Source organism: Dipodomys merriami, unplaced genomic scaffold (genome assembly GCF_024711535.1).
Source record: "Dipodomys merriami isolate MVZ:Mamm:240054 unplaced genomic scaffold, mDipMer1.0.p SCAF_13, whole genome shotgun sequence".
In the NCBI taxonomy this organism is placed as follows: domain Eukaryota; kingdom Metazoa; phylum Chordata; class Mammalia; order Rodentia; family Heteromyidae; genus Dipodomys; species Dipodomys merriami.
In genome coordinates, this window is record NW_027202604.1 from 5,347,250 (window position 1) to 5,362,518 (window position 15,269).

Below are 15,269 nucleotides of genomic sequence, written 5' to 3' on the forward strand. Positions count from 1 at the left end.
GTCAAGATGGCAGAACCTGACTTACCCAGACTTTGGCCCTTTCCCTTGCTATCACCCACCTCTTCCCTGCCTTGGCCACCTGCAGAGGATGATTTGGGCTGCAGCTGGATGATGGCACCAAGCAGAGCAAAAGTCTCATTCTGGGCAAAGGTGATGTTGGCATTGTCATGTAGGCCAAAGATTTCAGGCATATCATTGAGTGGGAGGCTCTTTATATACGAGAGGTAGCCCTAGGAGGCAGAAGGGCCAAAGATGAAGGCCCTACCTTGCTCTAATCCTCATCTCCCAGCCTTCAGAGTCACCTTCCTATTAAGCACACTACTTGTCACCCCTGGTAGTAATCCTTGGGCCTCTTATTGTTCTCAGGACCGCATGGTATCTTTGATGCTGTATGCTGTTTGCTTCCCTCCCAGCATCCTTCCCTCACTGCCTTCTAGCTTCCTGCTACTTCATGTAGCTGTTCAAACCTGATGTAGTCCACCACCCCTAGCATAGGTGCTTTTGCACTGGGCCCACTCAACCTAGCCTTAGACTTCTCACATACCTCACTGGAAGTATGTCCTCTGGGAGCCTCCCTGACTGGAGAACCTGGTTTGGTCACCACACTGAGCAACTACACATAGGAAATGGTGAGTCTGAATTCACCTCTCTCTCCAGTTTGTTTCATAGTGGCAAGAATTAATTTTTATTTCTCTCACTGTAGGATGGATTAATGGAAAGGATGCTTCTAGAGGGAGGATCATGCCTTCCCTGCTAGACCCCTGGCATCAAAGTGTCTATGGAATTCTAGAACCCTGCCTAGTAATCATGCCCAACTCATGGGGGTGGCCTCACGTTGAGGTCATAGGTGGGTTGGATCTGGTGGTAAACACCAGAGGGACTGTAGCTGTGGTCAGGGGAGAGCACGTCAGGGTTGTAGAAGTCCTCCAAGATGTTCATGACGCAGCGGCGATCCCAGTCATCAGTAACGCGGCCCCCATAGTTGATCTCCCCAGCTGTGTACTTGAGGACCTACACAGTGGATGGTGAGGGCTCTCATAATTGCCCAAGCCACTGACCCCCCCCCTCCCCATCTATCCCTGGCCCACCTTATAAGGGATATCATCATATTCATCTAGGAACATCTTGAGTTGGCTAATGCAGATGCGCAGGTCTCCATCTGTGAACTCATAGGGGATGTTGAAGCCTAGGGGCCCAAACTTACGACGTTCTAGTGCATTTCCATGGAATAGACACAGAGACAGCAGCAGGGACTTGAACTCCATCACCTGCAGGAAGTAGAGGGGCAGCAGGTATAAGAAACAGGGATGGAAGCAAGTAGGTTGGTGTGCATCAAATGTTTATCACCTTATTACAGGAATGGAGGAAGTCATCGCTGAGGTTGTTATAGGACTTTAACAGGTTGGCCTTGACTCCACGTGGTGGCTCAATGGTCATCTTGGAGCCATTTTGCAGGATGGACACTGGGAACTTGTTGCTGGGAAGGCTAGTGAGCCACAGACGGAAGTCCCGGTGTACCTGGTGGACCAGGGCTTCTCATGAAAAAGACCAGAGCTTAGGTACCCTCCTATCCAGCGTCCTTGAGATCACCTGTGACCTACTTCTTTGGGCTAAGTCAGCAAATGTTGCATGGACAAGTGGTTAAGAATATGGACTGGGTGCCAGTGGTTCATGCCTATAATCTTAGCTACTCAGGATGCTGATCTAAGGATTGCGGTTCAAAGCCAGTCTAAGCAGATAAACCCATGAGACTCTTATCTCCAATTAACTAGCAGAGTCAGAAGTACATGTGTGGCTCAAGAAATAGAGTGCCATCAAGAAGCATAGACTGCCCAAGTCACACACACACACACACACACACACACACACACACACACACACACACACACACACACACACACACACACACACACACACACACACACACACACACACACACACACACACACACACACACACACACACACACACACACACACACACAGGCTTTGGTAAATCCCAGGGTTACCAATCCTAGGCAGATCCTTGAGACCTAATAACTTGGAGGACTGTTGGGATTAATCTATTTCTGACATTATATGTAAAGTCATTAATACATATGTCACTCACTTTGGAGCTGAGTGCTTCACAGGATTATCTTATTTAAGCCTCATCAGTCCTGGATAGCTTAATTAGTTCCCTTATAGAAAAGGACATAGTGGGTCTGTGACTGGAAGCATGGAATACCTTGTCAGGGTTGATGTGCTCAATGAGGCGTTCCAGGGCTGGCATCCAGCTTGGTGCCAGGTGGCAATTCTGGAAGAAGACCCATTTGCCCCTCTCTATGGAGCTGCGCATCATTGCTTCTGCCCGAGGGCCCTGTGGAGTCGGAGTACTGGTTGGTGATGGGCAGCTGCCCATCCCCCAGTCTCATCCCTTCTTTCCTGCCTACCTCTTACCTGCCCCTGACCCAGGGAGATGGCAGAGAGCTTCTTGGAAAACTTCATCTCTTCGGCAAACTTGTAGAGATCAGCAGCTGGGTCTGTGCCAGGTGACAGCACAAAGATGAGGGGTGTCGTGGAGTTGGAATCTTTGAACACCAGAGACAAGTTGGCTGTCTGCATGGATGGAAAGATGCTGGCACCCCTTGAAGCTAAGGAGAGACAGGGCCCAGGACAAGGAAAAAGGATCTGGGGCTCTCAAGGAGGTCCCAGGCCTTCCTAGTGAGGCCTGCAACTTCCTAGATGCTTTGGGGGGTTCTGACACGACCCAAGGTTATGAGGTAGTCTGTTCAGTGCAGCCTGCACTGAGACTTACATATTATTTCTGGATATCACACTTGCCTGGGGCTCAATGAAGCGTGGCTCCAAGTTGTTGGCCACAAAGTCCTGCATGGCATTGGTAACTTTGTCTCCACGCAGACAGCGGAGAACTAGCAGTTTCTGGAACTGGTCCAAGAACGTTTCCCAGATGCCAGGCAAGGGCTCCCTGTAACAGTACCCATATATCCCTGAGAGCCAGTCTGTAGTAGACCTCAGACCCCAGGAATTTTGGTAGCTGGACAGCAGGGGACAGTGGAGTGTTCCAAGAATACAGAGTCAGGGACCTGAGATGGCCACACATGCAGAAAAACCTGGGTGATCCCTCCCAGAAGCCCACCTATGGCTGCTCCTGGTTTCTCACTTCCTCCAGGTACCATATTTGCCATACTCTGGAACCCAGCTCACCGGTGGGGCTCAAGGCTGTCGAAGATTTTCCGGAAACTTGAGAGATGTTTCACAAAGTCAGAAGAGAAAGCGGAAAAGGTTGGTAGGATGGATAGTGCCAGGATGTCTCTCCAGGCCCTGTCTGACAGCCAGTTTGGTGCAGGGTTCTCAGTCATGAGTTGAATGGAGCCCCCAGACAGAAGGTAGCGCCATTCACCCTGAAAGGGGACAGAGAAGGTTGGTTCCTAGGCCCTGGGGCCAGCATTTCCTTGCCTCTGGGTACTTCATCTAGAAAAATCCAACTGCCTCTGGGAGTGGTTGGTCAAACAGCTTTGGATGGTATCTTTACTCTGTCCTTTGCTGGAGTGTGCTCCACAGGATCTCCTAGCCAAAACCCTGTGGAGGCTCAGCAGAGTCTGCACTTGGGGACAGCACATTCAAGGTTTTTTGTGTTTGGGGGCTTAAAAAAAATCTTTTTTCTGGTCCTGGGGCTTGAACTCAGGGCTTGGGTGCTATCCCTGAGCCTCTTTGTGTTCAAGGTTAGTCCTGAACCACTTGAGTCTCAGCACCACTTCCGGCTTTTTCTGAGTATTATTGGAGATAAGAGTCTCACAGACTTTCCTTCCTAGGCTAGCTTTGAACTGTGATCCTCAGATCTCAGCCTCCTGAGTAGCTAAGATTACAGGTGTGAGCCACCTGTGCCTGGCAGATTCAAGGTTTTAAGAAGGCCTGTGCTCACATCATTGATCAGGTAACATGAACCCAGGGTTTTCTGTTGTGTTTAAGCAAGCAATTAGGTTTCCTTAAGCCTATTGTTCATGCTGTGAATAAAGGGACTTTTCCTTTCCATTTAGGCTGTCCTCTCAGATCTACAAGAGGGCAAACCCTCATGCAGACAGTCTACTGGCAACCTGTCTGCTCCTTTACCTGGTTGATCTTGCCCTCATTCATCATGATGCGGACACACAACAGGAAAGCAAACATAAGCTTATGCTTCTCAAAGAGGCTGCGGCAGACATTGATATAAAGGCTGTAGGTCAGGTAGCGGTTGATGTTGACAATGCGCTTCTTCAGGTTGTCTGCAGGGCAGAGTGGTGATGGCAGAGCTCAGGAAGAAGGGAGGTCTAGCCCAGTCTATCCAGTCTCCCTCAGCCTTTGCGGGAAGAGTCTGGGCATACCTATGAACTGTTGTTAACAGTACAGAGGGGTCCAAGGAGGCTTGGGAGTAGTGGCTGTGCCAGTGAACATGGGGATGAGTTTACATCTGTGTCCCACAGTGGAAATGTGCCCCTACACTCCTATGTCAGGGTGCACCAGGATTACCTGCCCTCTCAGAGTTGGCAATGCCGGAGAGGAAGATGTTGAGGAACCATTCGAGGGAGTACTGGTACATGGGGTCCACACTGGCCAGGTCAGATACACAGAAGAAGAGGATCTGGGTGCGGACAGCCACAGGTATATACTCCATGCGTGTGAGATCAATGTCCTTCTCTGTCTGCTCTGCAATCCTGACCTTGGCCTGGGGTTACAGTGTGAGGCATGTGAAAACCCAGGTAGGCTAGCAAAGAGCAGAAAGCAATGGGGGCGGGGGGGGGGAGGGCTGAGGCAGGTGGGTTAAGATGGGGGAAGCAAGGCTGGGCAGGTGAGGAGATGTAGGAAAAGGTGTGGGATAGATGGGGAGAAGTGGGAGCAGACTTGGGGCATGTGGGGAGAAGTTGAGGGCAGGAGGGGAGAGGCAGGTGGGTGGGCATGCAGTTGCTGACCTGGATTTCAGCGGCTTTCATCTTAGAAGCCTCTAGCACCTTGATGAGCTCCATGTCATCCACAGGGTTGCCCTCAGAGGAGCTTAGTCGGTAGAGGATCTGGTCTTCAATGTCCTTCAGCTCCTGACGCATCTTAGCATTACTGATAATCAGCTGGTTCTTGGCCTCCTCCAAGTCGGGTCGCTCCTCAGCCACTACCTGGCCTAGTAGCTGGTCCTCTAGGCCACTGCCAGGGGCAAGTGAAACCATGTTGGTAATGCCTGGTAAGCTCTGAGGGACAGCTTTGAGTCTTCTCACTTATCTACCTGTGCCCTGAGTCTGCAAGAGCCCAGCATCCTTGCCAGTGACAGCTTGGGAGTGCTGGCCTCCCTCTCAGGCTACAGAGACAGTGCAAAGGCTGCCTTCAAAATAAAAGTTGGGTGGCAGTCTGGAGTCCCATCAGGGGATGGCTTGTTGGAGCTGGAATCCCTGAGAAGTTCTTCCTTAGCATGTGAGAGTTTGGGGTGACCAGAAGGACAAGCCACAGGGTGCTTTTGCTCTCTGGTTTGTGGAGAGGTTCACAGTAACCACTGGGATGGGGGCCTTGACACAGAACGGGACTGTGGAGTGAGGGTTCCTAGGTGGAAATGGAGGCAGGTAGAAAAGGTAATGAAGTGCCTGAAAAGCCTTGGGATCTATATCTATATCTATATCTAAGAGGAAGCTGGGAGACCATTGAGTAGGGAAACACAAGTCCCTAAGGTACTAGTGTGGGGGTGACCAAGGGACAGCTGGTAGGAGGAGGCAGGGCTGATGCTTGAGAGGGCACTGGGTAAGGGCTTACCTGGGTGACAGGGTGAAGTTGATGAGAGTGAGTTTAGTGGCAATCTCAGGGGTATAGTGTGGGTTCGGCAGCTTGGTGGTGATATACATCCTGAAGTCCTCATGGTAGGGGATCACAGTGTCCCCCAGTTTCAGCACTGTGTTTCCCTGCTGCTTGTATGTCTATGATGGGTGAGATGGGCAAGCACTGTGGCAAGAGCTTCATCTGTGTGGTGTGGACAGATCCCTGTCCAAGCCTCTAGCCCACATCTCTCCCTCCCTGACAGGCCCACCTGCTTGAGCAGCACAGGCTCCAGGGCTGGGTCTAGCTCCTCTCCCACATTCTCCAGAAGGCATGGTTTGCCAAAGCGTATGGCATTCTCCATGCTGCGCAGGAAGTCTCGGTCACTCAGTTTGAACACATCCAGTCCATTTTCTTTTTCCTGTAGGAACAAGGAGAAGTTAAGTAAGGGTTAAGAGGTAGCATGGGACTCAACTTTTCCCCTGCTCCTGTTTGGCCTGACTGGGGTGGAGGAGAAAGCTTACCATGTTTTTGATCCATTTGTTGGCTTGGCTCTGAGGGTCAATGAAGTGGGTCCAGCGCTGGGAGTACTGGGTGATGACTCCGTTCTCCACCGACAGAGTGTCATTGGGGAGGCCAGCAATCTGTGTAAGGCCAGGTGGACCTGAGTAAGGGCTCTTGTTAAGAAGAGCCACCCCAACCTCATGCTTTGGCAATGGACTTCATTCTTTATCTCACCCTGGGATGTAGAGGACAGGAGGCAGTACAGGCAAGGTCTCAGTCTCTTCTAGGATTTCTGCCCCTCCTGAATCTGGGATGGCCCCTGGTGCCTTCCTGTGCTGGGTATTTCTGTCCTCATGCCTCCTGAGTCCTCATTCAGTGACACTACTTTCACAGAGTGCACACCCCACAGACCTTCTTGGCCTATATTTGGCTTTTAGCCTTTGGCTTCTGTCTACAGCCTCTTTATTATCTCTCTTTGCCAACTTGCTTGCCTTTTAGCATCTAATTCAGACATGACTTCCTTCTTCCCTCCCTCCCTCCCTCCCTCCCTCCCTCCTTCCTTCCTTCCTTCCTTCCTTTCTTTCTTTCTTTCTTTCCCAGGGCCTCATGCATGCAAGGCAAGCACTCTACCACTGAGCCACCTTCCAATCTCAAAGGAAACCTTTCTTAACCCTTACTGTGGATACTGCTCTCTTGTCTCATTCTTTTACAAGTACCCCTAAGTCTTCTTCCCTCATCTATGCCACACTTAACCCAGCTCGCTTGCTCCCTCCCTCCCTCCCTCCCTCCCTCTCGCTCTCTCTCTCTCATTTTTTTTTTTTTTACTATCCTTCATCTTGCTTGGCCCAGGGGAGCCATCTCCAAGCCAGATAGAAAAGAAGGCAGGAGGGAGGGAGGTGATTTGGGGCCCAGCCTGGTCACTCCTGACCCTGGGAAGGTACCTGCCACGAACGGATCTTCACGGGGTTTCCCAGTGTCCCGATTAGTGTGGGCTCAGAAGTGTGTGGGACCCTGTGAATTGTGAGCTGCTTGACCCACTGTTCATACAGTGTTGTGCGGTACTGGCCCTAGGAAAATGCCAGATTTAAGATCACCACACCAGAGACTCCAACACCCATTCCACCTCCTATTCAACCACAGCTTTGTCAAAGCTCAGATGTGAAGCTAAAACCTGCCTTTTGCACCTACTTGCTTGGATTCACAAACCTCAGCCTCTTATATGTGAAAAGGCAGCACTAACATCTTCCCATAAGAATTGAATGTGAGGATTAGATGGGACATAGGATGAAGCATTTAGAAGGGTGTCTGAAACACACAAATATACATGTGAGGCTCTCCTGTGTTCTCACTAGAAGGGCAGCTCCCAAGAGCAGCTCTTCTGGCTGCTCTGGTGCCTTCTTGTCCTTTATTTACAGCCTGTGGGCTGCCCTCATGGAGGTGAGGCTGGTCAGAAGTTGAGCTGGGAATCCTTACCGTGAAGGGGCCCAGGTAGGCCACAAAGCCAGAGGCCACCAGCACATCACCAGAGATGTTGTTGAGCATGTGGTCCAGGTTCTCTACTGTGTCTTGCCAGCGCACCTTCTCATCCGCTAGTCCATTGATGAGCTGCAGAAGCAGTCCCATGGTGTGAGTGCTGGGAGGCTTGAGGGTTGGGGCTGGCCCTGCCAGCAGCAGCCTTGATAGCTGCTAAGGTGGGATGTGGACAGCCACCCCAGAACCCCCCACCACAGGCCTTTCTGAGTAGTCACATCAGTGTGTTTCATAGAGAAGGGGCAGCACACCTTGTCTGCTCTGCCCAGCCGCTGCTCACACTGCTCACACTTTAGCTCCAACTCTTCCTTCTTAGCAACACATTCTCGGTACTTGGCCTGCATTGTGGCAATGCCATCTTCCACCTCATGAAGGCGCTGCTTTGCCTCCTCCAGGATCTGCTGTGTCACTTCCAGGTCATCCTGGGCTTCCCGCAGTGCTTGCTGCCCACAAAGAGAGGGGCCTGTCAGCTCACTATGAGAACTTGGGAAGGAGAGCCTTCCCCCACCAGCTCTGACCTATCCTTACCCGCTTGGGCTCCACAGCCTTGGCCACAAAGTGGTATTTATGCATGGCGCGCACCCACTGGCAGATAGATGTGCAGGCTTTGGACACCTTGGCAATGGCAGCAGGCTGGAACTCATCATTGTCAATGTACGGTTGGATGGATTTGATCACTGCTTCCCCAATGTTGTCCTGGAGTGGGAACCATGGGCTTCAGGAATTTGCTTCCCAAAGAAGACAGGGGTGGGCTCTGCTGGGAAGGGAGGTCTCTGAGGTTTCTGATCCTGCTTCTAGGCCCTATATCCTCTGTAGGCCTGCACATAGTATAGCAGTATAGAGCAAACACAACCCAGAAAATCTGGCCAGCCAAGGAATTTCTATGTCCCTAATATTTCACATAAATTCCTCTGAAGCCTCAAGATGTGATAATCCACAGGTCCTATTTAAAAAATAAAACAACAAACAACTCATTTAAAGGCAAGAGCTTCTTTTGAGAGTGAGACTATCAGAAGATAAGAGAGAAAACTAAGTGGCTCTGGTGTTCCAGAGAACCTACTACATTCTGGAGCTCATGATAGGTGCAGGAATCTGTGTTGCTGGCCAACTCCCATGGTCAGAGTTTGGGTGGGCCCAGGGGAACCTGAGCTTGTGGTTTCTTTTCTGATGCCATTAAGCCAGGCTACTGTCTCTACTTTCCAGTTCAGTGTGTGAGGACGGGAAACTACCTCTTGACTAATGTCTGGGCTGGAGAGGGCTCCCTGATGAGACTGTGGACTCCAACCACAGTGTAGCACATGACCCAACACTGAGACCCCCAAATGGTAGACAGAAAAACCCAGAGACACACAAGGAAAGCAAAACCTCAGGTGCTGAGGCCAAGGGGGCAAAATAATACCGAGCAAATAGTAAATGTCTTGGTCAAGGCCATGAGGCCCAGAGCAAAAAGGCCTTGGAATGACTAGAAGTGGCATCCAGTGCGCATGAGCCTGCCCTGATCCCAATTTCATCAATGCATATTTGCAAGCAGATCTGCTGTTACCTCACTAGACAGCTCCTTAGGGCAAGGTCATGGACCTGGCAGATTATATGACTTACAGGACAATGTGTGTTGTTCGTAGAGTTAAGGCAGCCAGAGAGGATCAGGACCACAGCACATGTAGGCACCCTGGTATACCAGGCTCCTCTCAGCTTTCTTGCTCTGCTGGATCATGTCTTTACCCTGGGCTGGTCTGCTTACCTTGTCAAACTTGAAGAGGCTCTCGAGGAAGCGACCTGGGTCCTGTAGAAGCCCCTTGCCTGGCTCCCAGTAGTCATCCACTTTGGTGCCTGGTTTCTCTCCAGGCACCTTCTTGGGCTTGATCCCCTTCATGATGCACACAGCTTCTATGACTAGCTTCACACCTGGGGGTGGCCGCTGCATTGCACGTACCTATAGGCAAAGTCACATATTAGGGAAGGGAGAGGTCCATCACTAAGTGATTTCCCGTGGGCAGTGGTCCCCACAAATCAAGTCCCTACTGCCACAGGACCAAGGGCATACTCAGATTCTCTGAGGTCATACTTAACCTGTAGCTACCTAGGGGCTGGCACACAGAGGGGAGGGCAGCCATCTTGGGTCTATTCTTGCTTCTTGGCACATGGTTCTCAAATGATGACTGGAGTTAGGGCCTGGAGACATTCCTAGGTCCCAAGCAATGAGAGGGGTGGGGGAGGGAGGGACAAAAGGATGCCTAGCTTCCTACCTCAGTTACATCATTCTTGTTGAGGTTGCGGAGACTAGCCAGGGCTGCATCCAAGGCTGGTAGAGCCTCATCCAGATCTTTCTGAGCATCATCAGCAATGGCTTGTGCCTTTCTGGCTTTCTCATTGGCCTTGTTCTCCTCAGCCTGTACTGAATTTCGGGTCTCCTCAGCAATGGCTGTATCCACCTAGGGAAAAGAATATGTTCAGCAACAGAGACAGGCATGCCCTGCTGCTCTTTCTCCCTTCTGCATCTTGATCTTCCAGAAAAAAGGAGATGAGGGTTGGGGCATCCTATTCTCCAAGGGCCCTCCCTCCCAGAGGTCTGGGAGTAGTCTTTTCACATCCCAAATGTTTACCATGAAGTTCAGGGGCTTCCAGAATTGAACAGACCAACTTAATGGGCAGGGACGCCAAGCCCCCACAGGGTCTTTTGTACATGTCAGACAAAGAAATCTGTGTGTGTGTGTGTGTGTGTGTGTGTGTGTGTGTGTTCATCCTGGTGTTTGAATTCCAGGCTGGGACTTGAACTCAGGGCCTGAACCCTGTTGCTGAGCTTTTTTGCTCAAGACTAGTGTTATCAGGTAAGCCACAGGTCTTTTTTTTTTTTTTTTTTTTTTTTAAACAAGTCTTATGGACTTTATGGACTTTCCTGTCTGGGCTAGCTTCAAACTGTAATCTTCAGATATCAGCCTTCTGAGTAGCTAGTATTACAGGCATGCCAGGCAAAAGGTATTCTTAATTCCTTTCCAGAGCATGGCACTTTACTACTATCATAATGAATGTACAAATTGGTTATGTCTGCTAGGGAGGCTGGGGCCTTCAAATACAGGCCCTCATGCTGTGAGGAATCTACACATTTGCCTGTGGCATTATATTGTTCTGACCAAGCATTTGTCACACAAGTGTATGGCTGCGGAATAAAGAAACAGGTACACAAAAGCTTGAGGATTTGCAGAGTTCAGGAGCTAAAGATCTGGTGATTACAGATGTTGAGCATTCTTGGATAGAATTGCACATCTGGCAGAGGAGTCTGGGAGCGTCCTAACCTTGATCTGCTCCATAGTGGACATAGTGTCCTTGGCAGCCTCCTCCAGCATGGGGCGCATAATCTCCAGTTCTTCCTGCATCTTGGCCACATCCTCAGAAGTGCGCAGCAGCTAGGGTGTGGGGGACGGATGGGTTAAAGAACAAATTAGGTAAGGCAGGGATCAGCAAATCTGGGTGCTGGGGAAAGGGCCCTGCTATGTCACCTTCATTCAAGGCTTCTATGTAGCCCAGCGCCCTAGTACGCTAAGAAATCTGTGGAGGTATCCTGATTTGGCTTGCCCTTGGTCTTAAATGGAAGGTATTACCTGTTTCAATCTCTTGGTCTTCAGTCACCCTGCAGGCATTAAAGACCCAGTGGATAGAACCACAGGCAGTTAGCCATTGTCCACCAGATCTCTTCAAGCTCACCTTGTCTAAGCCACTCTTCATACGGTTTTTTGCAGTTTTCACCTCCTGCTTCTTCTGCCCAATGAGGATGGAGAATATGTTGAGCAATTCTAAATAGCTCTTGGGGGTCACATAGTTGTGGCGGGCCAGTTCGGCCAGGTACTCAACACACTTCTTGGACACTGACTGGTGGATATACACGCAAACCTGAATCTGTGAGGGAAGAGTCCACAAGGATGGGTATCTGGGTACCCCCACAAAGCCACAGTAGCCCCAAGGATGGGGCTATGTCAGCAACCTCCATACCATATGCTCATGCTTTCCTAAGATCCTCACATCCTCCAGGTCAAGGTCACCTCTTAATGGAGATGAAAAACCCAAGGTTCAGAGAAGTCAAGGACAATATTGGTTTTGATGTGGACCCAGGTGTCTCCCAGCTGTGGCTGGATGCCCGCCTCTGAGAGTGCTAAGGTACTGTTCCCTCAGAGGTTGGATTTAGGGGGAGGGAAAGAGCAAGGAAGGCCAGAAACTAGCGAGGCAGGGAAATGTCGGTTTATCCTAGTTTGGGGCCTTCAGGGGGCCATCATCCTTTGAGGATGAACCAGACAAATCTAGTCAACCCCATTTGTGTGGTCTCTGGAGTTATGTTAGGGAGCTCTTGGACAGAAACTGCCACGAAATCCTTAGAGTATAATAGAGACAGTAATCATGTAGCTAGGTGCCAAATATTGTTCCCATACTTTTATGACCTGTGGCACTCCTCATTTCTCAAGTAAGTGACTGAGTCTTAGACAGGTAAAGTTATACGATCAGTGGCTCACTGTTGGTGGTTAGCCTGGACACTCACCCAGCCTCTATGACCCTGAGTCTACACCCAAAATGAAGCAGTTTGCCTTGAGCGCTCACACTTCACCAAGACACCTACCAGTCCTTCAATTATTTCTGGAGAAGATTCCAATTCTGGGATCTCATTCAGGAACCTGGTGGCCACAGACTCCAGGGCCTCTGCTGGCCACTCATTAAACCAGTCAATGGTACAGCAGTTGACAAGGGAGGGGAACTGCCTTAGGCGAGCTCTGAAGACCTCTCCAATAGGGCTGGGGGGAGGGATAGGTACTCAAATGAGGATCAGAGACACTGACTTAGGCCCTCAGGAACCAGGGGCCATTTACATCCCTATTTACATGGCAGTCAGAATATAACAACACAGGTCGTTTTCTCCTTCAAGATGACCTGCTTTCAGCCTATTGAATTTCTTTCAGCCTATTGTATTTCTAGCCAAATAAATTTTCCTATCAGTTTCAAAAAAAAAAAAAACAACCACAAAAGTGACTATAATAGAACAGTAACCCGGTCCTAATACTATGGTGGCCAGACTTGGGCCATGGATCATATCAGGCCTAAGTCCCCAAGTCTCTAGCATCCCTGGGGGCTGGCCCCACCAGCCCAGAATTGCAGCCCCAGTGTGGTCTGGCAACAGCTGCTTATACCTCATGCATAACACCATGTGGATGTTGTTTCGCACACGCCCAGTGTAGGCAGCTACCAGGTTGGCTTTGGTAGGCGGCAGACCCTGCTCCTGGATATAGGGCCTCATGGTGGTGACAATCTGGTCCTGCTCATCAGCATTGTAGAGGTTGGGAATGTCACCTGAATTCAGAACATTGTTGATATCCTCCAGGAAGGACTCGTTTTTGATCTGGAGAAAGACCAGGGTTGGGAGCTCAGTCTTTGTGATGGTCCCTTTGTGTGGACTCCATGAACTTATCTCACTGGACCTTTACAACAGCCCCATTTTTAAATCAGAATACTACAGATCAAAGAAGACCAGGGTCACTTGAAGGACTGCATAAGTCATAACCCAGGATTTGCACTCAGGCCTGCCCTATTAGAGAAACTGTGGAAAGAACTTGAGTCCTGGGTAGAGGTATGGCATTTTCCTATTTCCTTTCCAGTTTCCTTCTAGGCCTTGGTTTACTCACAAGAGGAAATCATGGCTATAGGTAGGACTATCTGGCTTGGGTCAGAGGGTACTTCATTTTATTGACTGACTCAATGACTATCTGAAGGGATCCCTGAGTTGGGACAGGGCAAAGAACAGAGAGGCTTTAGCCTAGCTCCCCAGGCCCAACCCCACTACCAGCCAGGTTTAAGCACAGCACTATTTGTCTTACGGCCTCAGAGCTATGGTCTTTCTCCATCACTTAGAGACCTGCAGAGAGGCCTTAAGCCCAGGAAGCAGCTATGGTCCCACATATTTGGGAACAAACCCTCTAGTAGGAAGTGGTTGGCCAATGTGTGGTGTGCCATGGTACCAGAAGCCTTTACCTTTTTTTTAACCATTGGCTATACCATCTATGCCCCTTAGCTCTGAGAAGTTGGGTTTGTCTCTATACACTGGATCAGACCATCTGTGGCCCTACTTTATCCTGCCAGTTCATTCTCAGATCATCTCTGACTGGTAGTAAACTGGGCATGAAGGACTGACCACCTTGGCAAGATGCTACACTAGGAAAGTATTGTATCCAACCCATCCCAAGCCCTGCCCATGGTTGTGACCGTGGCACCTGGGTATCTGAGAACAGGAAGGTGATGGGCAGATTCTGCAGGCCAGCCTTGAGCAGGACCTTCTTAACATCTTCACGCCACTCAGGCATGCCATAGTTCTTGGACAGCTCGATCTGGAAGCACTCATACTCAGCCCTGGAGGCAGAGTTTGCATCAAGACATGCCAGGGATGGGTGGTGTGAGACCAGGCACTGATAAGTCAGGGAGGGGAGTATATACACCTTACCCAATCTGGAATCTTGTTCCCATCCTGGGCAGATTCTCCAGGTCCTGCACTTGCTTTCCTGCTTTCTGACCTTTGCTCAAGCTATTACCTCAGCCAGGACTACATTTCCATTCCCTTCTCTTAGCTCTGATTCTGCCAGCAGATCCACAGATACCTCCCCTAGGAAGCATGCATCTCTATCTCCACCCCCTACAGCATCACAAGGAACTACTACTGCTTTTCCTTAGGGATTTCAGTTCAATTGTTAGGCTGTCTAGAAGCCCATGGTCTGGGTGGATCTGACTCAGGCTTCCTATGAAAACAAGCAGACTGCACCAGTTACCCTCTACCCACCATGCCTGGGGGTCCTTACATGTGGGAAGCAAGCAGTGTGAGGGAACTGCGGCCACTGCCACCCACACCCAGCAGGAGTGCATTGCCCAGTGCCTGGCGTAGAGTGCGGCTGATACGGCAGATGTGGCTCATGGCATCCATGAAGAGGACCAGCTTCAGCTTGGCTGTGTTGATCTGGTTGTAGTCCTCCATGTATTCCTCGATCACATGCATCATCTGGGAATGGAATGGAAGAGAAGAGTCTCCTACTTCCCTCCCTGCCCTTCTCTGTCCAGACCAAGAAACACAATGATTGTCTACTCTTTGATTTGGCAGGTTGAATGTTTTCCCCTGCAGACTTGAACCAAAGAAGATGCCTTAAGTATTCCAGGGTGCTACTCAACCAGTTACTAATTTAGGTGGTAACATGAAATACTTAAAGAGCCATCATGTAGTTTCCTGTAAAAAGCTAGCTCTGTCCTCATCAGAGTTCTCTAAACTATCACATGAACTCCATCTGGACACACAGAATATCTTGTCTTACTGTGCTCCACAAGAAAGTTGTAGTCTAGTCTGTATGTAAGTTCTTCTGATTTTGTATGTGTGCGTGTGCATGTGTGTATGTTTGCGCATGTGTACCAGTCCTAGGACTTGAACTTAGGGCCTGGGTGCTGTCC

At 50.0% G+C, this 15,269-nt stretch overlaps 1 protein-coding gene across 1 annotated transcript in view; it reads right to left on the bottom strand.

Annotated features, from left to right (window-relative positions):
- The window catches only part of Dnah1 (dynein axonemal heavy chain 1), a 77,348-nt gene that overhangs the window by 2,255 nt on the left and 59,824 nt on the right, over positions 1-15,269 (bottom strand). The window contains exons 50-75 of the mRNA XM_070018607.1: positions 14,633-14,829; positions 14,054-14,189; positions 12,977-13,185; positions 12,412-12,583; positions 11,508-11,699; positions 11,099-11,209; positions 10,052-10,237; positions 9,547-9,738; positions 8,334-8,501; positions 8,057-8,248; positions 7,749-7,880; positions 7,217-7,342; positions 6,296-6,415; positions 6,043-6,192; positions 5,772-5,932; positions 4,949-5,174; positions 4,509-4,704; positions 4,113-4,264; positions 3,207-3,403; positions 2,823-2,967; positions 2,439-2,597; positions 2,227-2,358; positions 1,348-1,518; positions 1,089-1,268; positions 835-1,011; positions 60-230 (exon numbers count right to left, since the gene is read on the bottom strand). Coding sequence (XP_069874708.1) covers positions 60-230; positions 835-1,011; positions 1,089-1,268; positions 1,348-1,518; positions 2,227-2,358; positions 2,439-2,597; positions 2,823-2,967; positions 3,207-3,403; positions 4,113-4,264; positions 4,509-4,704; positions 4,949-5,174; positions 5,772-5,932; positions 6,043-6,192; positions 6,296-6,415; positions 7,217-7,342; positions 7,749-7,880; positions 8,057-8,248; positions 8,334-8,501; positions 9,547-9,738; positions 10,052-10,237; positions 11,099-11,209; positions 11,508-11,699; positions 12,412-12,583; positions 12,977-13,185; positions 14,054-14,189; positions 14,633-14,829 — 4,350 coding nt within the window. The remainder of the gene's footprint in view (positions 1-59; positions 231-834; positions 1,012-1,088; positions 1,269-1,347; positions 1,519-2,226; positions 2,359-2,438; positions 2,598-2,822; positions 2,968-3,206; positions 3,404-4,112; positions 4,265-4,508; positions 4,705-4,948; positions 5,175-5,771; positions 5,933-6,042; positions 6,193-6,295; positions 6,416-7,216; positions 7,343-7,748; positions 7,881-8,056; positions 8,249-8,333; positions 8,502-9,546; positions 9,739-10,051; positions 10,238-11,098; positions 11,210-11,507; positions 11,700-12,411; positions 12,584-12,976; positions 13,186-14,053; positions 14,190-14,632; positions 14,830-15,269) is intronic.